The 19,671-nt window shown below is 50.5% G+C and overlaps 3 protein-coding genes and 1 long non-coding RNA gene across 6 annotated transcripts; 1 reads left to right on the forward strand and 3 right to left on the reverse strand.

The window, feature by feature from the left end:
* Positions 1 to 343: 343 nt before the first annotated feature.
* On the reverse strand, positions 344 to 7,524 carry CYB5R1 (cytochrome b5 reductase 1). Of its 2 annotated transcripts, none has more exons than XM_016211607.2 (9): positions 7,141 to 7,524; positions 6,728 to 6,877; positions 6,543 to 6,654; positions 5,943 to 6,049; positions 5,573 to 5,702; positions 4,849 to 4,932; positions 3,882 to 3,967; positions 3,362 to 3,461; positions 344 to 3,050 (listed from the first exon to the last, which is right to left on the reverse strand). In XM_016211607.2, the coding sequence occupies exons 1-9, from the start codon at positions 7,153 to 7,155 to the stop codon at positions 2,878 to 2,880; spliced, it is 957 nt and encodes a 318-aa protein (XP_016067093.1). In that variant the 5' UTR covers positions 7,156 to 7,524; the 3' UTR covers positions 344 to 2,877. The 2 variants fall into 2 exon arrangements, with proteins under 2 accessions (XP_016067093.1, XP_016067094.1); XM_016211608.2 differs by having other exon boundaries at positions 6,543 to 6,615; positions 7,141 to 7,523.
* Positions 7,525 to 7,701: 177 nt separating this feature from the next.
* On the reverse strand, positions 7,702 to 15,170 carry LOC107536006 (alpha-1,3-mannosyl-glycoprotein 4-beta-N-acetylglucosaminyltransferase-like protein MGAT4E). 2 transcript variants are annotated; one of them, XM_016211604.2, is made up of 4 exons: positions 15,082 to 15,170; positions 10,867 to 11,014; positions 9,788 to 9,944; positions 7,702 to 9,371 (listed from the first exon to the last, which is right to left on the reverse strand). In XM_016211604.2, the coding sequence occupies exons 2-4, from the start codon at positions 10,966 to 10,968 to the stop codon at positions 8,230 to 8,232; spliced, it is 1,401 nt and encodes a 466-aa protein (XP_016067090.2). In that variant the 5' UTR covers positions 10,969 to 11,014; positions 15,082 to 15,170; the 3' UTR covers positions 7,702 to 8,229. The 2 variants fall into 2 exon arrangements, with proteins under 2 accessions (XP_016067090.2, XP_016067089.2); XM_016211603.2 differs by having other exon boundaries at positions 9,788 to 9,947.
* Positions 7,857 to 18,918, forward strand: LOC107536009 (uncharacterized). The gene is made up of 2 exons (XR_001603095.2): positions 7,857 to 8,811; positions 17,039 to 18,918. It is a non-coding gene; the product is annotated as an uncharacterized LOC107536009 (long non-coding RNA).
* LOC107536007 (alpha-1,6-mannosyl-glycoprotein 4-beta-N-acetylglucosaminyltransferase-like) lies at positions 14,636 to 19,623 on the reverse strand. Its single transcript, XM_016211605.2, has 3 exons — positions 19,407 to 19,623; positions 16,948 to 17,104; positions 14,636 to 16,004 (listed from the first exon to the last, which is right to left on the reverse strand). Exons 1-3 carry the CDS (start codon positions 19,509 to 19,511, stop codon positions 14,911 to 14,913), a joined length of 1,356 nt encoding a protein of 451 aa, XP_016067091.2. The 5' UTR covers positions 19,512 to 19,623; the 3' UTR covers positions 14,636 to 14,910.
* Positions 19,624 to 19,671: the final 48 nt, after the last annotated feature.

Genomic DNA, 19,671 nt, shown 5'->3' on the forward strand with positions numbered 1-19,671 from the left:
CCCCTACGTCACCTCCGCGCCGCCGCCCGCTGCTGCCCCTCCCGCCGGGTCCTCCTCTCGCGGGCCAATCACAGGCCCGCCCCTCCAGGCCACGCCCCGCGCCCGCGAGCCCCACCCCGAGCCCTGTGAGGACCACACCCCCAGACGCGCGGGGAGCGCCTGCTGCAGAAGCGGGGTCGCGAGTTGCACCGAGCCCCGCGGAGGCAGGCGAGTTTCACACGAGGCACCTTTCCTCTTTGCTGGCAAACTCCCCGCATCTCACCTATGGCTAACGCCAGGTGCGGTCTTCCAAACACTTCTCAGCGCCTCTTCAGCCTTTTGCTCCCTCCCACAAATACTGAACCCATTTCGGGCGAAGTATTTGGCCCCTGTTATTTCTGGTCGTAACCGGCGGAATCGTCTCCAGTTGGTCTTGCTTGAGAACTGCTCCCACATGTCTGGGAGACCACAGGTGGCGCAGCCCTCCTCTGAACCACAGAGAATGACTCGAGGCAGGGATTTTCAACCGGTGTGGCGGATCGGCAAAAAAATGTATTTTTTGGGTGTGCTGCAGAGTTTTAGTCACGACTTCACATGGGCCATGAGATGGGAAAGGTTGAAAATGGTTGATTTGAGGGACCACTTTCTCAGTACTCCAAAGGGTGGTGCAAAAAAACTAGTGCTATTCTAGATGCAGATGTAGTCGGTTATAACCCATGGATACCTCCTGGCAGTGGGATTCTCTTGGTGCTGGTTAAAAGCGTGGGCTCTAGAGTTTACAGAGCCGGGTTTCTATCCCTGGCCAGCCTTACCTTACACCTTACCGAACACCTCCAAATGATAATTACCTCATCTGAAAAATGGGAAGAAAACAGTGCTACTTCACTGGGTCCTTGTCAGGGTTGATATGATTTACGCAGGCTCTCAGTATGCCAGGTAAATGGCAAATGCTTCTAGATGTTAGCTGTTGTGTGTGCCAGCTGTATAAACCCCTCAGAAACATCCACTGTCCACAGAACTGATTTTTTCTTCAGCGGGACCAGCAGTATGACCTTTGGCAAATCCTTAATCTTAGACTCAGGATTATCAGAAGGATTAAATCTGGAGTACTTAGCACTGGTCTGCGGTCCGTGGCTGTGAACTCAGCAACATTCTTTTTCTTCTCTTCCTCTGAATCTTTCCTCGTCCATGTCTTGTATCTCTAATAGCATTAATCACTATATGCTGTAGTTATTTACATGTCTATCTCACTCTAGACAATGAGCTCTTTGGGGGTCTTGGACCAGTCTTGGGTCACAATTATATCCTGAGCTGATCACAAGTGCTTGGCACATGGCAGGTCCTTAATGTTTGTATAATGAGTGGATGAGACAGAAACACGTGCAGAACAAGAAATGGTGAACTTGTGTACGAAAAATTCTCTTTGCTGGGCTGCTTTACTCTGAGCCCAACAATCCTAAGCACAATTTTCCTTTTTGGAGGTGAGGTAGCTAAGTGTCCGCCACACAGCTAGTGGTACACACATACTAGCTGATCAAAAAATGTTTGACGGAACACCAGTAACAACATTTACTGATGACTTTGCCCTATGGAGGGGTGGATTCTCAGGGTCCCACAGCCTTTCTTTTAGGCCCCGACAGAAAGCAATATGTGGTTCCATGCAGAAAAACAATGTTGACCTTTCCTTCTGAGACTGAGGCATTGTTCTGTCCCAATGGGACTAACAAAGATAATCTAAAAAAGCTGCCCTGGTCCAACCCTGGGAGACGGGAGAAGATTGAGTCATGATGTCACAACAGAGGAGAGGGGAGACAGGATGGATGGGGACTGGGGAGGCCAACTGTCCAGGCACCAACAAGTCTGGCCAGGGCTGGTGATGTCAGGTTACCTTTTAAAGGAGAAGGCTTCTCTTTCAAACAGAAAGACAATACTTTGATTTGTTTGTCAGGTACCCTGCGGATGAATATGGTGAAGGAAAGGTCAAGAGAAGGGAGAAGGAAGAGTTGCCAAACCAAAGGACCTCTTGAGGGGACCTGGGCTCAAAAGGCATCCCTTCTAACCTATACTCTTTCCCCAACCTGAAATACCTCCAGGGAGATGTTGAGCTTCTGGTTCTGCTGAGACAACTAAGATATCACTGAGATTGGTGGCAGTTCACATTTCAGCACATGGTACAACTGCTCAAAGGTTCTTTGGAAGACCTGGAAGAAATTCTGTGCTGGGAAACCCTTCCTCCCAAAATTCTCAGGTGTGAAAAGCCTTGGAAACAAGGACCCCAGACACAACAGCCCTTTAGGTATAACACTGGGGCCTTAGCCCCATTTATTTGCATAGCCAGAGGTTCCTGCCACAAGCGGCAGCCTCAGACTGTGGGTAGCCATTTCCCTCCAGCCTGGGCAGGGCAGAGAGAGACACAGATGCAAATACATATTTCAGATTCCTCTCTGAGGTCAGCAGAAACCACTTCCTCCTGTCCTGCAATCTCTGTAAGACTAGCTCTAGAAGTCTGCTCAACTTGCACTCACACACAGAATCTGCTACGAGTTAAGCACCGAGTAGTAAGTAAAACCCATTACATACATTGTTCTTTTCATCACAAAGAAGTGTGATGTTACCCAGGAACTAGCTAGTCTTGGAGCAAGTGTACATGCTTCCTTCTTTCTGAACCATGGAAGAGACTACTTACTCCATGGCCTGACCTTTTGTCCCAGGGAGATTTGGGGGGGAGGGGGGGACCTTCCTGAGCTACAAAGATGCTGTTCCTGTAGGCACCATCATATTTTAGCTCCAGAGTAGGACAAAAGGGTGATCCTGCTAGGAAAGCAATCTAGAGCTTATAGCATTTGAGTAATGACCGGGACAACTGTCAGAAACAGGACCAGGGAACCCAGGGGACAATCAGTAGGTGAATCGCATCTTTTGTGAGTAGCCCAGTTTGTCCAGGTTGGGGTGGCAGGCCAGTTGCACCATTGGGGGAGGCCCACAGAGCAACAGCAGCACATCGTCCCCCGGGGCAGGCAGGTGCTCCTGGATCATGTCTGCAGTCACAAAGCCCTTGCTGTAGGCCCAATCTGAAGTACAGGGGAGAGGAGAGAACTGTCAATCCAGACCCAAGCTGGCAAGGGGTATAGAGCCCTGAGGTGGGGAGGGCCCAGAAAGGCTCTTGAGAAGGTGTCAAGTGTAGCAGCAGCTGGATGGCTACAGTCAGCAGCACAGCTGTTCCTGCGGCCCACCTGGTGAACAGAAACCTAAAGGAAAGGGCAGGGAGACCACTGCGTCCCTGCACACAGACTTGGGAGTTTTGCAGTGTCGGGGAGGGTTTGTTGCAGAACCCAACAGAGGCAAGGCCCTGATTTTGGGATATCCAGAATGGGGAGGGTACCTTCTGGGGGATGATCCAAAGTGAACCAGAGCCTAAAGCGACTGGGATGTCGGGCTTGCAGCTCCTCCAAGTCCTCCCGTAAGATTATGTCCCTTTCAGTCTGAAATGAAGAGAGGCAAAGTCTTTGGGACCTTCTCAGGCCCACGTAACACCTTCCAACCAGGAGAGAAAAAGAATGCTTAGGTTCTAGGGAATAAGCACGACATCTGGGAGTTTAGGATGAGGGAAAGGAGAGGGGAACAGCCCTTATTTATATAGCATGAAGGACTAAAGATAGAAATATTTAACCAAGGTAACCTGAGGAGCAAGTTTTTATGCTCAGGTTCCAAAAATGTTTCTGTTTTTCTTTCCTTGGAGGTCAGAGAAGGAATTTGGCTCAGGGCTCTGTATAGCCAGAGGGTTCTCTATCTACAGGGGGGACCTTGGGCAGAGGGCAGAACAGGCACTGGCCCATTGACGCCACATCTCTGAGGCAACCCATGCAACTGTAAAGTCCCAGGATTGAGAAAAACAAACCAACCTGGTTGGCAAAAAGCAAACAGCACTGGGTTGGATCTTTGGGGTCTTTCAGGATGGCCCGGATCAGTTGAAGCATTGGGGTGATTCCTGCATAGACAGTCCAAAGGGAGACATAGTAGCTGCAGCCCACCTGTCCCAGCTCCATAGCTAACCAACACTTTCATCTGAATGCTTCCCATTCACCCTGCACCCCACTTTCATTCCGTGTCCAAATCCTCCAATCTCCTGTGTATTCTCCAGCACCCGCATTTCTGGATAGGTATACCTCTTACCCCAAACTCACAAAAATTCCCATCTGGTGGGTAAACTGTGTAGTCATGCTCAGTCTTCACATGAGTTCATATTGTTAAAGCCCTTCTTTCAGGTACTGGGGAGCCCTGGGCATTGCTGGGAATCTTTGTCTGAACGTCCCATTGGCTAGGACTCAGATGTCACAGGCACCAACTCAATGTGACAGACCTGAACACTGGCCTTGCAGGTTAAATGTGAGTGCTCTGGAACCTAGAGCTGGATACTAACCCTTTACCAGTGAACCCTGTGGAAACCACTTAACCTCTCTGAACCTGCATTTTCTCATTTGTAAAAGAAGATGGCAAGTACCTTCTTTATAGATACAAACACAAGGAGACTAGTAGGTGTCTAACACATGGAATGTTCACTGTGAATTCTCCTTTTTGACTATCCTTTTTCTAGCTGCTTTCCTATTCTCACCCAAAAATTACAAAACCCATTCAGTGTGAGGTCTTGGGAGAGTGCATGTGAATTACTTTTCATTCTATCAGTTAAAAGATTGTTTTTGGTTTCTACCTGATTATGATTTTGTTTTTCAGGTACTGGGGAGCCCTGGGCATTGCTGGGAATCCCGATTACCAGCTTGGCCATGACTTCAAACCTTTCCAGGGTCACTGGAAAGTTTTCATGGCAACATCAACAATGGTAGGAGAGAACAGCCCCCAAGTAACACATACCTGTCCCGCCAGCGATCATGCCCAGTTTCTTCACCACTCGGGGCTCTGGAGGAGACTTTTTGTTGGGCTGAATGCTAAAATTCCCTGAGAAGTCAAGTACAGAAGTGATGGAAGAGTGAAGTCAATACAGGAAACAAAGAAAACAAGTGCAGAACTGAAAATGCATCCCAGGCCAGTTTTAGCAGCTGCAATGAAATCTGACCCTGGAGCCTGGGTGGACGTCTGGGTTGAGCCAACCCTGATAACACACATAAAGGACAATGGGCCCAGGACCACATGGCCTGCATCATTAACTACCAGTCAGTTTAGGCCCACACAGTGAGTCAGCAGCTGTCTCTGGCAGAGAGTCACCCCTAGTGAAGGCAATAGGCCTGGGGCCAGGTATGAATCTATTTTTCCAAGTGCATAGAGGCTTGCTAATGTGCCCAGCTGTTCCCCTGGGAAGGGCTAAAAGCTCTCCCTGGTTCTCTAAACAGCTCAGCCTGAGGATGAATTTGTGAGGCAGGGCTGCTTTACTGATCTCCACAGCTGTTAAGGTTGGCAAATTCAAACAGATGGGGAACTGATCCTGGTGACAAACAGGGCTGAGAAATCTGCCTCTCTATACTATCAGAGCTATGTGTACAGGAAGGGCAGCTCTGGCCCTTCCACACCTGCACATGTGCCCAAAGGACTGTGGGCCTGGAGAACTGCGAGAGGCGCAAGGAGCAGAGGGGGCCATTACCTTTCCCCGTGTAAGTGAGCAACCCACTTGGCCCTCGAAATTCCACCACATCCCCAATCTTCAGGCTGTTCAGGTACTGAGACATCTTCCCTCCCTCAGGAAATTTGGGGTGCACACCCTTCATGTAGACCTGATAAAACAGAAAGGAAAATACTTTATTTGGACTGACACTGATTTCTGAAGCCCTGCTGACTGAGCGTCCCTAAGCTGGGGCCAGGATATGCATGTGCTATCTTTTCCCCAATCCACATACTCTCTTCATATTCACAAAGGACACCCATCTCCTGCTATCCAACAAAAGTTGGGAATTTCTACAAATCCCAGGAAGAGTAAGGCAGGGACCTCCTGGGGTTCCTTCCTACCCTCTTACCTTGATGACAAGATCCACATAGCCCTGGTCTTCATCACTAGTGACAGGAGTGTACGGCCTGATGACCAGGCTGCCATCCATTCGGGCAGAGAGGTAGACATGCTTGCCTGGGGACCATGCAGAGAACTACATAAGGGCGGCTTGTGGACGTGCTGTATTCCAGTCACCTTTCAAAACACCCAGGGAGATTTGAGAGAACAAGGATATCTTGCTTCCCACTGTGGTCCCAATAAGCTACCAGGCAGGGAGGATTCACTTCCTTTGAGTCCCCAGTTGGTTCCCTCTTAAGTGACCCACTGGAGAAGCTCTCAGTTACTACCAGGACCTTGGCAGCAGCAGGTGAGAAAAATTAGTGTTTGCTAAGGGGAGGAAGGAGCAAATCCTGCAGGAAGGAGGAAGGACTGTTGAGTGTTAAAGGTATCTGGGACACAGAAGCCACACCCTATAATGGCCTAGTGGCACCACAGCCTAGAGGATCCAGCCAGGTGAGGAAGAGGAATGGAGTGTGGAGGGAATGGTCTAAAGCAACATGTTTCAGGAGACTAGGTAGGAGAATTGCTCCCTAAGTATACTAAGGAAAGGAGCCCACACTTTCCTTACCCACAGGCAGCCCCAGAGTGTGGTGGGCGGTGGGCAGGGCAAATCGGAACCTCTTGGTGTTGTGGCTCACAGTCTGGAGAATGGATGACAGTGTGTCACCAGGACATCCCAACTGCAATGGATGCTGCAGCTTCGTACCAGGAGCGGAGCTCCGGTTCTACTCCACCCCTCCCACCACAACTCACCGTCTTGTCTATCAGTCGCAGCAGGTACTTTTCATTGGGGTCCAGGAGAGTGACCCGTGGCCGGCGGGACCTCCGAACCAAGTAGGTGCCCAGAGCCAGGCCTAGTAGTGTCAGCAGCCCCGCCCCCAAGGAGGCCAGCAGGCCTGGGCTCTGTGGGGAAAGGAGGCAGTGTGACGGCCCCGCGGGAAAAGTGCCCCGGGCATAGGTGGTGACCGTCCCGTACCACCAGCTGCCCCAAGGGTGGCGACCCCGAGCTCCAGCACGGGAGCAGGCTCAGGCCGGAGGGGTCCCCCTGGGCAGGGTACTGGGACCCCAGCATCCAGGGCGAGGGCGGCGGTGAGGTCCATAGCTGAGTGGTCAGAACCGGATGGAGCGGAGTGCCCCTGGGGCACGACATGCAGCATTGGTCTCACCGGCTGGAACCCCATGACCCAGCACCGCGTCCTCTACGGATGCGCCCTCGAAGCGCTCCCACAATCCGTCGCGTGGCGGGCGGGAGGCGAGGCCTGGAAAGAGCCCGGACTAGGAGGGGCGGGGCCTGCCATGGGAGTCCAGAAAAGATGAGGGGCCTTGCGCAAGCGGGAGCGGAAGAGGCGAGTCCGAAAAGGAGACCCCTCGCAAAGGGCGCAAGGCCCCGGAAGAGCTCCGCCGGATAGGCGGGGCTTAAAAAGGCCGGGGGAGAGGCGGAAGGAGCGGGCCAGGAAGAGGTGAGGCCTAGGGCGGCCCGGAAGGGGCGGGGCCTGCCGGGGTCGACCCGAAGAAGGTGGCACCAGAATAGACGGGCAGGCAGAAGAGGCGGGCCTGAGAGGAGCAGGGAGCCGGAAGTGCGGGGTTTGTCAGCCGCGGGGCCAGGAGGGGCTTGGGGCTGGGGCTGTAAGGGGCGAGGACTGATGAGGAGTGGGGGTGCCGGAAAGGGCCGGTCTGTGTGTGGCTCGGCAAGGGCGGGAGCTGGAATCTGCGGTGCCGGAAGAGGCGAGGCGGAAGGGGCGGGCCCACAGCAGTATGGACTCGGAAAAAGCGGGGCGGAGCGACGACTGGGCGGAAGGGATTGGCGCGAAGGGGGCGGGGCCTGACCCAGAGCGTGGGGGGGCAAGGGCGGCGAGGTAAGAGGCCCGGCGCTGGCCGGACTGCCCCTCTCAGGGAGGGCAGTGACTCCTTCCCGGAAAGGCCTCTGCGCGCAGCGCTGATGAGACGAGGCGGTTCCGGGGACTCCCGCCCTCTGGCCCTCGGAAGCCGAGAGGAAGCTGTCTCGTCCCTTCCCGCCAGGCCGTCCTTCCCCAGGAGCAGACGGCTCCGCCGGCCGGGCGGCTGGGTTTTCACCTGTGGCTGCGTGTAACTTTTCACAGTGCTTCCTTTCATCCTCACACAACCCCAGTTCAGGCAGTAACCTACGCGGTCACTCCACGCAGAGTGCCCAGGCCTTGACCAGTTTCTAGCTTTATTTCTTGCCAGCCACGTGGACTGCGTCCCAAGACCCCTCCTCGCCGAGCTCCCGCGCGCCTCTACCTCTCCTCCTCCTCAGGCTGAGTCCAGACCCTGATCTGCCTGATGAGGAGCCAGGAGTCTTGAGAAGCCAGCACCACCAGTCGTATGCAGCTCAGCTGCTCCACAGTGTCTTCTTCATAAAACACCCTCTGGTCCAAGTTTCCCTGCACCAGTGGCCCGAGCAGGGTGTAGCGAGCACAGCCCTCTGCATCCGGCAGGGGGCCGTAGCCCAGCTCCACCTGGCCTTGCTGCAGCCGGTACAGCCCTTGTGTGTCCGAGCCTGTCAGCACCTCTATGCGGATGACCTTCTGTGGCTTTTCCAAAATCACCGTCAGGGTGTTGCCTCTTAAGGGATCCATGGTGGAGTAGCACTCGTCGTTCAGAACATAAGCGTACTGAGGAATCACGTTCGATACTGTCCTCATGTCAGTGAGAACACTGGCTACGGGGTTGTCTGGTTCACCAAAGACCATTTCCTTCTCCACAGGAAAGCAGGAATCCTCGGACGCAGAATAACTGCCCACCCGATAGAAGACTGGGGGACTGAAATGAATGGGAACATGCTGGGCCAGGAGAAGACGGAACTGAGAGAGAAGCAAGTGAGTAGGCGTGTCCTTAGGGAAGAGAAGGAGAAAAGCGGTCAGGCGGGGGAGGTCGCTGGTGTGGAGGACTTTCCCGGAGAAGCTCAGGCTGGAGAACTCCAGGATCACCCAGGGTCGCTCTTTCCAGGCTGACAGTGCCCAATAGATAGTAGAAACAAATTTGGGGGTGCAGTAAACATCATCTTCTATCATCAGGAAGTATTCAGAAAGGCTGGTGGCAAAGTTCATAAGGAGGGCATAATCAGCTTTCTGCCTGGAATAAACAGCTTCACAGGGTGCGGAGTCATTAGTGTGACCCAGATCTCCTGGGACAGGAGAGCCGCTGAGACTACCGTGGATCACGAGCAGCTCCTGGTCTTCAATATGAGGTTGGAAGAGGACTGAAATATTGGTGACCATTTGGCTGAGCCATTTGGGGTCAGGATCTGACAGGTGGACCAGCACCACGATACAGTTCAGCTCAGACACCGAGGAGGCTTCGAACAGGGACTGCAGGGTGTGCAAGAGGGTGCTTCCATGAGGACGCTGCACTGAGGAGATCCCCATCGTCAGCAGTTCTGGGGTGAGGGGACATAGGGCACCATTAGCACTTCTAGGTGGTGATGAGACCCTCCTCCACTCTCTTCTTAATGCTAACACCTGAGAGAAAATCACATTTCCTTTCCCTTGGAGAGTGTGGTCCAGTAAGAGGTTAATCTCTGCTCAGAGGCTGTGAGGTAGTTTTATTTGATCACTACTTTGCAAGGCTGTTGGGGGAACGTTTGTGAAGGACAAGACTCTCTGATGGGGAGGCTGTCACGTACCAAAGGGAAACGCTGGCATGGCAAATTAGCCTGGCGTTCACCTCAGACCTGGAGGAACCTGAGGGCTCTCGCAGTCCAGTGCCCAGTGAGTTGGCACCCACCACGCTTGTCTCCCTCTGGGTCCTCTCCCAACCTCGTCTCTCAGCCTGACCTCCCACCCATGTACTCACTCTTCTCCTGGGGCCGGGCTCCAGCCAGGACTTTGTAGTTGGCTTGCTGGAGCACAGGGGAGCTTCTCTGCATCTCCTTGAAGGTCTCCAAGTGGTTCTTGCTTTCAGAGCTGATTTGCTCCTGATTCAGCTGCTGCAGTATTGTCTTCTTTTCCTCCTGCTGAGGATGGATAAGCATCAGCCCTGAGCTTCACCCCAGCTCCTCTGGAGACAAAGGAGGACAGGCTGGGAAAGCCCCAGGATCCAGTCACCAGTGAGCCTGAGTGTTGGGGCTTAGTGAAGTGCTGTCTCCACCTCGTCATGAGTACAAACGTGGCTCTGGAAGGGGTGGTAGCCCAGGGGTCAGGGAAGTGGGGCACTCCAGTTCCATGTGGCTTCCTGTGGCAAGGTCTCAGGCTTCTGCAGAATAAGAACCTGCCTATCCCACCTTGCCCCATGTCTGATTTCTCCACCACTACAGGCTGGCAGAGCACCTGACTCTGCTTGGACTATGCGGGGTGCTGTGACAGCTGCTGAAGACCAAGCTGTCTTGTCCTTAAGGAATCGCACACAGTGCCTCAATTCTAAAGCCCTTCCTTTGCTCAGTTCTGACTGCACACTTCCCCACACCCATCTCACGCTCTGATCTAGCTGGTTTGAGGCATGTAGAGAGGACATGGACCCCAGAACCTGAGCCTGCCCCCCTCTACTGCAGCCGTGCATGTGGGAGGAGTCACCTTGGGGCTCCAAGTCTCTGTCCCTACAGGGAGAATGGGAGGGCACCATCTCCCCCATGGTGAGGACAGTGGCAGCAGCACCAGGCAGCTCCTAGCACGTGGGGCCTGCCAGTCAGCACGGCCATCCAGGTCTACACAAGGCTCTCTCGACACTTAAAATGCCCTCTTCCTCTCTTCTTCTAGTCAAATCCTATCCATATTAAACACTGGTTTAATATTTATCTTTTTTTGACTCTCTCCCGAATCTTCAAGTGCCCTCTTCTTAAAACTTCTATGGTAATACTAGAGTGTTTACATAACTGGAAAAATTTCCACCCTGCTGAAGTGTTGGCAAGTAGTCCAGCCTCAATTTCTAGCACTTACCAACGACACGCTGTACTCAAGATGCTTCTTCTTGTTGTCCTGGAGGAAGAAGCTCAGGGAGATGAAGGACACAGCCACGATGGAGTATTTCCATAAGGGCATGGTGCTGGGCCCGGCAACTAGGCAGGAAGTGAGCAGGTGCTGGGCCCTGAGTGAGAGAAGTCAGAGACGTCCTCCTGTTGCCTGAGGCCTCCCCTCCCTTCCCCCACCCTTTCTCCTGGACACTTATGCCAATTTACTTCCTTTCCCTTTTCCACCCACTTCGACGACAACTCCCCCACCCCCCACTCCCCATAACCATCTAAGGAGAGACAAAGGTCACGGAGTTTGGTTCTGGTTCTAGTCAGCCTCTACCTTCTTCACCTCCTGTCTGGGTTTCCAGGTGAAACTGGAGCAGTGTCTTTGGTTTATCCACTCTTGGAGTAGAGGTCCCACCAGGGAGGATGTGTTGCCAAGAAGAGGAAATCAAGGATTAGGTGTTAGGCACACCCGTCCCTAAACTCAAACTCAAGCAAAAGTCTCCATTCAGGAATTATTTTGGACAGATTACAAGGTTTGGGGTCAAGTCCCAGGGACCAAGGGAAACTCCTGTACGTCTCCCCAACCCTGGACTGGTAGGAAGGATGGAAACCTAGAAGTGACTGGAAATTTCTAATCCTGCAGAAGTCTTGACCATGTTTGCAGAGCCACAGTGATTGGAGGTTTTTGTCTAACAGAAAATGTGGCTTGATAAACCATCAGAGAGTAGGGATTTCATTGAAATCAAAGAGAAAAAAACTTTAATGTTGCAGGATGGGGGTCCAGAGTGCTCCTCTGAGGTAGCAGAAACTAGTCACCCTCCCAGGAGACCCTGCCTGACAACCATTGTTCCCCCTGAATGGGGGCTGCTCACATCAAGCACCTGTTTCTGGCTACTGTGGGAACAAGGTTTAAAGCCAGCTTTCCAGTCTTATCTCAACCCAGAAGCTGGAACTTAACTGTCAGTTTGAATCAAATTGACAAGCGTGGATATTGAGTGATCCCTTCCCCTATTAGAGGGCCCCATAGATAGTTTTTGGAGGAACCATCCGTGTTATAGGATATCCAGTTATAGGATAAATAAGTAATTTAGATGTGTGTTCATCATTATTCAGTTCAAAATAATTTCTAATTGCTGCGATTTCTTTTTTGGCCCATGAGCTATTCAGAACTGTTGCTTAACTTCAACGTTTATGCATTTTCTAGATATATAATTATTTGCTTCTACTTTTATTCCTTTTTGGTTAGAGAGCATATTTTATATGATTACAATCCTTTAAACCAAGGTCACCTTCCAATACTCTATGTAGTTATCACACAAGATTAGTGGAAAGTTTTCCTACCTCACCCCAATCTTGACTTTCTGGCTTCCCCTTCCAGATAACTACTTGAATTTGAAGCAGATCTGGCTTCTCTGGTTTGTCTGTCAGTCTTGTCCTTGCCACTGTTTTGTCACCCCCTGGCCGAAAGGAGATGCCATTTTGGCTAACTATGCTCATCACTCTCTTGTCTAAACAAGCCCTGGCCTGGGGCCTGGCCCTGACTGGCCTCATGGCCCAGGCAGCCTTCATGGCAAATTGCCAATCTTTCCCATAAAGCCACAATTTTCGTTCTTTGCGAGCTGTTCCCTTGCCCCCATCTGGACCTGAGCCTGAAGTTTGGCTAACTTCTGTTTTTTTTAAAATCCTCACCCAAGGATATGTTTTTTGATTGACTGATTGGTTGAATGATTGCAAAGTATCGACCTGTTGTGCCCCAACTGGGGACTGAACCCGCAACTTGGGCATGTGCTCTGACTGAAAGTCAAACCCACAACCTTTTGGTGCATGGGATGACACTCCAAATAACTGAGCCACCTGGCCAGGGTTGGCTACTGTCTTGATTGGCACTGTTGGTACATCTACAGCCAGGCTGGGTCTGCAGCAGCACCAGTAGGAAGAGCAGTGGCTGCCTCGGGCGAAACAGAGCCTAACCCTTTTCTTAAATAAATAGCATCTATTTCCTTTTTTGTTTAAAATAGATCTGGTGGAGTCACCCAGTTTTGTATCACAAATTCACGCCATCTCTGAGCTGAACCTCTGTGCTTGTGCAGATTATGTTCTGCACAGGGGAGTGGCAGGAACTAAACCCACCATTAGAAACCCTGGCGTGGGGTCTTCACACCGGGAGCCACCCACCTTGGGAAGGAGTGCCTTTTAGTTTTACAGAAGTGCGCTATGTACTGGCAGAGTCCACCCCCAATCCCATACCAAGACGGAATCAGATGTGCAAGGGACTTGTTGGGGGGGGGGCATCACAGCCTTTGAGGCCGCAATGCAGGTTTGACAAGTGAGAATGAAGGGGAAGGGAGGGGGGCTGTAGACATCAGCAGTTTCAAGAAAGCTTCAGACAGGTCAGTGGGGAATCCATCTTAACCCTCAGCTATCACGTCAGAGGGTTTTGTGGATTCCCTGGTGGTGTGGCCCAAACCTACATTCCTAAATGGATCCTAAATTCCTTGTCTCCCTTTCCCCAGTTGTACAATTACCCAAGTAAATGTCTGTAGGTGCCTTGGTGGGGGTGGGGGCGGTCTGGGTAATCTTACAGGACCTGTGTTGCGGGTTCCTTCTCTCTAGGGACCTGCCCACCTCCCCTCATTGCACCGGGACCTGAAAATTGGCTCAGGTCCATAAACCAGGCAAGGGATTGACTTACTAGGGCAACTGTTCCTCCATTTTTGCCTTTCGTGGTTGTCTGCCTACCTACTTTGCCCATAGTGATGATGTCCTGTTGGCCTATTTTAACCTCTATTTCCACAACCACCTGAACATCCTGAGGAGGCCAGTCCCAAATCCCCACCTTACTGTTTCCTCAGAATACTCTCAGCACCCCCTTGTTAGTTCACATCTGCCAAGTTGCTGACGTGAACATGGGATTAGACATTCCAGAGCTTCATTAGTGGAGAGGAGCAGGCAGGGAGAGGCTTCAGATTTTGGCCAAGGTCTGACAAGGGTAGAAGGTGACAGAGAAGGAAGGATTGGCCAGGAAGCCTGGGACTGCAGTGTGGTTCTGGGAGTTTCAAACATGCTGATGTCACCTGTCAGAGGCCCACTCCATCTTGTCAGAATGCGCCCTGCTGGTGACCCTCTGGTCAGCCATCAGCTGGGAGCATTCTGCGGGGTGTATTGGCCTTGCCACCAACATTGAGGTCGATCCTGTGGCTGCCTGATGCTGAGCTTCTCCCTCCCACCCCCTTTCCTTGTTTCTGTCCCCCCATCCTGTTTGCAGATTCCAGCTCTTGCATTCACTTGGATTACAGATCACTGGGACACACTGCCTGACTTTTGATTTGGGTTCTTCCCAAATATCCCTCTTAGAGCTGTCCTTTCCTTTCCTCCTCTCCCTGCCTTCATGGATTCTAGCTCTCAAGCTAGTGAAAACCGGACACTGCACACTAGCTGAGCTCAGGGCTCAAATTTTCTGGGAATAAAGATCTCATAGCCAAACAGTGAAAAAAAAGTAAAATATCTGAAGTTTTTCCTATCAGAAACCCACGTTACCTTATAGTCCCAGAGATAAGACTGTGCTGGACACAGGAGCTACCACGGATCAGAACAAATGATTTTCAGTAATTTGGAGGCTATTTAAAAAGGAATACCTGGCATGTTGGGTAATCATGTAGAAGAGGACACTGCCTGACCATAACAGGATCAATACGTGTGCATCAAATGACCACCTTGAATGGAAAATGAGACCACAGAGCACACAGCTGTGTTCCTCTCCTGCCACACAGGAAGTTCAGCCTTTAATGAGTCCATTTCTGCTAGTGGAGAGGCCCCCATCCTCTGTTGTGTGGCTAGTCTTGTGATATGAGCGTCAGTCAGTCCTACCCACGTGCTCCTGCTGTTTCTGGAAGTCGGGTATTCCTGCCTCAAGGGGAGAATTCTGAATGGTAGGCCTTTTGGAGAGAAAACAAGGCAGTGTTTTAACAAGCCCACCTCATCCACCAGTGGCTCTGGGACCAAGAGCACATTTATCACTTAAACTTCACTTGGTCCAGAGGTTGATGTGCCTGACCACTACTCCAGAGGGTGCATGGGCTGTCACAAGCAATCTCACACATTTCACCTTCTTCGCAGACTTGTAAGACAACACCTGCTTATTCAGAATGCCATTTGCCAGTAGCCCCAGCAGAACATAGTCGTCACAGTCACTGACCTTGTTTGTAGAATCACAGCCCAGTTCTACTTGTCCCTCTTCCAGCTGATTCTTGCCTCTCAGGTCAGAGCCAGTCAGCACTTCAACTCGGGACACATGGGCAGGTACTTTCAAAACTATAGTTAGATGGCTGCCAGGCTCAGCCGACTTGGTGTAAAAGAAGTTCTCATCCAGGCTGTAGGCATTTGAGGGAACAGAGTTGTTGGCGACCTTTAGGCTGGTGTGGACAGAGGCAGCAGGGTTGCTGGGAGAGCCAAAGTCATCTTCCTCAAAGGAGGAGGAGTTGCCTACTTGCTGGAAGAGGGAGGGCAGGAACTGGACCCGGGTGCGATTGGAGAGGTCCTGAAAATGGGAAAGGAGGTCGGCACAGGGCATTTCTCGGAAGAGGAGCACAAAGGGGACAAAGTGGGACATGTCTCCAGTGTGGAAGAGTGTCCCAGTGAGACCCAGGGGAGAGAACTCCAGCATCACCCAAGGACTGCTTGCCCAGGCAGACACTGTGGTAATTATCTGGGTGACAAATCCGGGGGTGCACCTCACGTCATCTTCGACCATCAGAAAGTAGTCAGAGTAGGGGGTAGCAAAACTCATGAGGGAGACATAGTCCATGTTCTGTCTGGAGTGGAAGGCTGCGTGGGCTGGAGGGTTGTTAAAGGTCTTCTCAAGGTCCTTCAAGGGAAGGTAGCTGGTGAGAGGAGTAGTGATCACTACTAGCTCTCTGGCCTGGATGTGTGGTTTAAACAGGGCTGAGAGATTGTAGATCATTTGTACAAGCCACTTGGGGTCCGGACCTGCCAGGTGTACCAGAACAGTGACGTGCTTCCGCTCAGATGAGGAGGAGGCAAAGAAGAGAGACTGCAGGGTGTCCACGAGGTGGTTCCCCTGGGGACGCTGCACTGAAGAAATCCCTATGGTCAGCAGCTCTAGGGTTGGGGAGAGAGAGGACCTTTATCAACTTATGGAAGTGAGAAAAACAGTTGCTACGGGTGTGGTTATAATACTCTCAGGTTTTCCCATATGCCAACTTAATGTGTTCCTATGGATATTTTACATTTTTTCTCCCCCAGGCCTAAGTATGGACTATGTTAGGAGTTAATATCTGGTCACAAATTGTGAGCTTTTAAAAAATCATTACCTTTGAGAAACTACTGTTGGAGAAATAAATAAAGATGATAAACCAAAAAATTTGCATTTATGTCTCTTCTCACCCAAAGTGCCACTGAAAAACCAGAAAAGTTGCCATTAAAGAACCATAATGTTTGCAGAATTCCTGGAAGACAGAGAATATGGAACAGGAGGGGTGGAGAAGTCCAAGTAGAAGACTTCATACTTCAGAAGACACAGAAAAAAACAAATGCATAGATGCATCTTCATCTTCAAAGCCTCAGAGGAATTCTAAGTTCAGCCACCCAAAGGGAGAACCACAAAGTGTGACTGAGCTGACAGAAGAAAGGCCACATAATGTCTACACACAGATCTCAACAACAGATGCCAACATGGTTACCATGACAGGGAAAAGGATACTGCAGGGGTGAGCGAGGACCACAGACAGATCTATTCTAAAGCTGTAAATTTGGGAGTAATCAGCATATAGGTGGTACTTAAAGCTGTGAGTCTGGGTGAGGTCACCAAGGCAGTCCTGAAAAGGAATGAGCTCTGGGCACCTCGACATTTAGATGTTGGAGAGAGAAGATAAACCAGCAGAAGACACTGAGGATCTATCAGTGAGGTTGGGGGAAAACCAGAGTTTGGGATCCTGGAAGCAACTGGAAAGAGTGGTCTATTGTGTCAGATGCTGTTGTGAGTCTCTGCTCTCCACCTGCCTGACCTGCCCCTTTCATGGTCTAGACCCCTGTGCACACTCACTTTTTTCCACAGGAGGGGCTCCAACCAAGATACGGGAGTTCACGTTTTTGAGTGATTCTAAGTTTTTCTGCATATATTTGAACTTTTGCAGGTGATGTGTTCTACCAGGGTTGAGCTGCATCCGGGCTCTCTGCCAAGCTACCAGCTCCTTTTCCTCCTGAGAAAAGATAAGTTTCATCTCTGAGTCCTGCCCTTTGGGAATAATGGCTGAGTGGGTTCCCTTTTCGCATCACATAATAAAACACCTCCAGGATACAGGGTTAGGTTGCTCAGGGCTCAACTCAGTTTCTTTCTATCATCTGAAAAAGTTCTACCCTGGGGATTTTTGTATAGGTTATGGGTCTTGGGGTGAAGGGAGTCCAGGGTTATATGTAGGAAATGAGAGTGTGTCAGCCCGCGCCATTCCTCTCCCACAGTCATCTCTCTGACTAGTTTGATGTCGGTCACTTAATCCAATGAAGGGCAAAGCATGTGTTAAGCATGAGAGAGGAGATGGGGAGATGCTACCCCAGTGCCCGAGTTTAAATTCTTTTTTTTTTAAAAAATATATCTTTATTGATTTCAGAGAGAGGAAAGGAGAGGGAGAGAGAGATAGAAACATCAATGATGAGAGAGTCATTGATGAAGCCCACAACCTGGGCACGTGCCCTGACCAGGAATCGAACCTCGATCGCCTGGATCCTAGGTCGACGCTTAATGGCTGAGCCACGCCCGGCTGGGCCCAGTCTAAATTCTTCATCATCAAAATTAATTTTCACCCCTCTCCCTTTTTTTCTTTGCTTTTCCTGGGTTCTGGTGGAATTTTCTCAATCCCTTACAATTTTTCTCTACTTGCAGAAATGACTTAACTTCAGTGAGGTTCAGGATCCTATGGTATAAAATGGGGATAAAATGTGTAACTTTGAACCATAGGAAACAAGTGTAATTTCTTCCTAGCCCTGAATTCTCTCTCCCAGAGTGCCATATCTTTTATTGCCCCATCAAAGAAAAATATGTTGAGTCCTTAGGCTTTATTGTTTTTCTTCTTTGAGTGTCTACAATGTTAGTGACAATTTCACACAAATGGACACTTAGATAATGTCTCTTTTTTTTCAGTCCAGGGATTTCCACTTTGCCCGACCCATGGCTTCTGGTACTCACTAAGGACAGGAAACTTGTAGTGTCAAAAGGGCTTTCTCTAATGAAGAAGAAGAAGAAGACTGAGAACAGGGCAGCTGCGGTCATGATGAGCATGCACAGGACATCCTTCATGATGCTGACTGGGGACTTGTACGGCTGCTTCTTAATCTGTGACTTGTGGGTGTACACTCACAGGGCCTGGCTGCAACTCCCCAGAGAAATGTGAGCAGCACATGAATCCTGAGTCTCCTACTCAAAGAAGCACACAAACACCGTTTTTGCCTATTTTCATTCTATTCCTACTTGCATTAGAAAACAACTATTAGCCTATAATTTTGGACAGTGTATAAAGCTGTAATTCTGTGACAATGATAACAGAAAGGGGTGACGATAAAGATGTATAAGCAGAACTTTTATTATTGAAAGTGTTATAACTTTAAGATATTAAATGTAATCCTCATTGTAAACACACGCAAATACCTATCACATATACACAAAAGTGAGTGAGAAAATGTTTCAAATGTCTCACTATGAAAATTCAACTAAACACAAACGTGGACAGTGATGCAGAAAATGAGGGACAAATTAAATGTTCTAAAGTGTCTAGAAAGAGGAGTGGAGCAGGTGTTCGGTAATGGAGGTGACAGTAGGCTTTAGGAATTTTTACAGATAATGTTGTGCAATGAGAAGGCTTAGTGCTTACCGGCTGCTGCATTTGCAAACTGCCAATAAACATAAATTATGTATACATGGAAAAACTATTTGAAACAATTATTAGTTAACAGTCTATTAGGCCCTTGTTTCATGTTATGACTTTTAGATGAATTAAATCTGAACAGTTCAAGATTATAATCAACTATATTCAGTTTCAATTATAATTCCTAGTTGATTCAAGCTTATGAGCACGACCTCTGGGAACAGTTACACAATGGTAGTAAAGCCAGCGTCCTTACTCCTGACCAGCGTCCACGTACGAGGCCAAGGGGTCAGTAAGATTAAAAAGGGTGGAACTTTGATCCCTAAGTACTGTGCTTCCCGATCCAGGGAGCAGCACCTTTCGGGACGGCAAGGAAGTTGGAAGGACAAATAAAAAACCTCAGGACCACAGGTAACGACTTATTCGTGCTGGCGACAGCAGCCAGGCCCTGCTCCTTTCCGGCGACCTTCGCTCGGCGGCGCTCCTCTCTCCCGAGAGGAAGGACAACGCTCCTTCCTCATCGACCCTTCTACTACTTTGTTTGCATGACGGCGATAAATCAAAAAACTTTAAGAGCCCGCCCTGCCATGCTGAGAATGTGTTAACTCACAGGTTTCGAGGAGAAATGAGACTGAAGACTTACTCGGTGGAGCAGCAGGCGCGCAGGCCCTGTGGCTTGAGGAGCAGGGACGTGACAATGCCCGTCAGTTTGGGTGAAGCGACCCTGCAGCGTGGACACGGGCGGCATTAGAAAAACCCGGAGGTCACGCTGGAAACTCAGTTCTGACCCACGCGGTGTGGGTTTCGGGACTGAGAAGGGGTACAAACCGCGGAAACCCGCGCGGCCCCGACAGCCACCAACCTCCACGCAGCCCCGGCGCAGGCGGGCGCTGGATGGTGACGTCACT

Source organism: Miniopterus natalensis, chromosome 21 (genome assembly GCF_054644295.1).
Source record: "Miniopterus natalensis isolate mMinNat1 chromosome 21, mMinNat1.hap1, whole genome shotgun sequence".
Lineage (NCBI taxonomy): Eukaryota > Metazoa > Chordata > Mammalia > Chiroptera > Miniopteridae > Miniopterus > Miniopterus natalensis.

Excerpts from the sequence above, each read along its gene's own strand:
- LOC107536007 (XM_016211605.2), bottom strand. The coding sequence starts at position 19,511 with ATGCCGCCCGTGTCCACGCTGCAGGGTCGCTTCACCCAAACTGACGGG. Across the intron at positions 17,105-19,406 it reads CGCGCCTGCTGCTCCACCGA|GAGGAAAAGGAGCTGGTAGC; the intron begins GTAAGTCTTCAG and ends ATCTTTTCTCAG. Across the intron at positions 16,005-16,947 it reads AGCCCCTCCTGTGGAAAAAA|AGCTGCTGACCATAGGGATT; the intron begins GTGAGTGTGCAC and ends CCCCAACCCTAG.
- CYB5R1 (XM_016211607.2), bottom strand. Across the intron at positions 6,050-6,542 it reads CACTCTGGGGCTGCCTGTGG|GCAAGCATGTCTACCTCTCT; the intron begins GTAAGGAAAGTG and ends CATGGTCCCCAG. Across the intron at positions 5,703-5,942 it reads ATGTGGATCTTGTCATCAAG|GTCTACATGAAGGGTGTGCA; the intron begins GTAAGAGGGTAG and ends CTGTTTTATCAG.
- LOC107536006 (XM_016211603.2), bottom strand. The coding sequence starts at position 10,968 with ATGCCCTTATGGAAATACTCCATCGTGGCTGTGTCCTTCATCTCCCTG. Across the intron at positions 9,948-10,866 it reads TTGAGTACAGCGTGTCGTTG|CAGGAGGAAAAGAAGACAAT; the intron begins GTAAGTGCTAGA and ends ATCCATCCTCAG. Across the intron at positions 9,372-9,787 it reads AGCCCGGCCCCAGGAGAAGA|AACTGCTGACGATGGGGATC; the intron begins GTGAGTACATGG and ends CCCTCACCCCAG.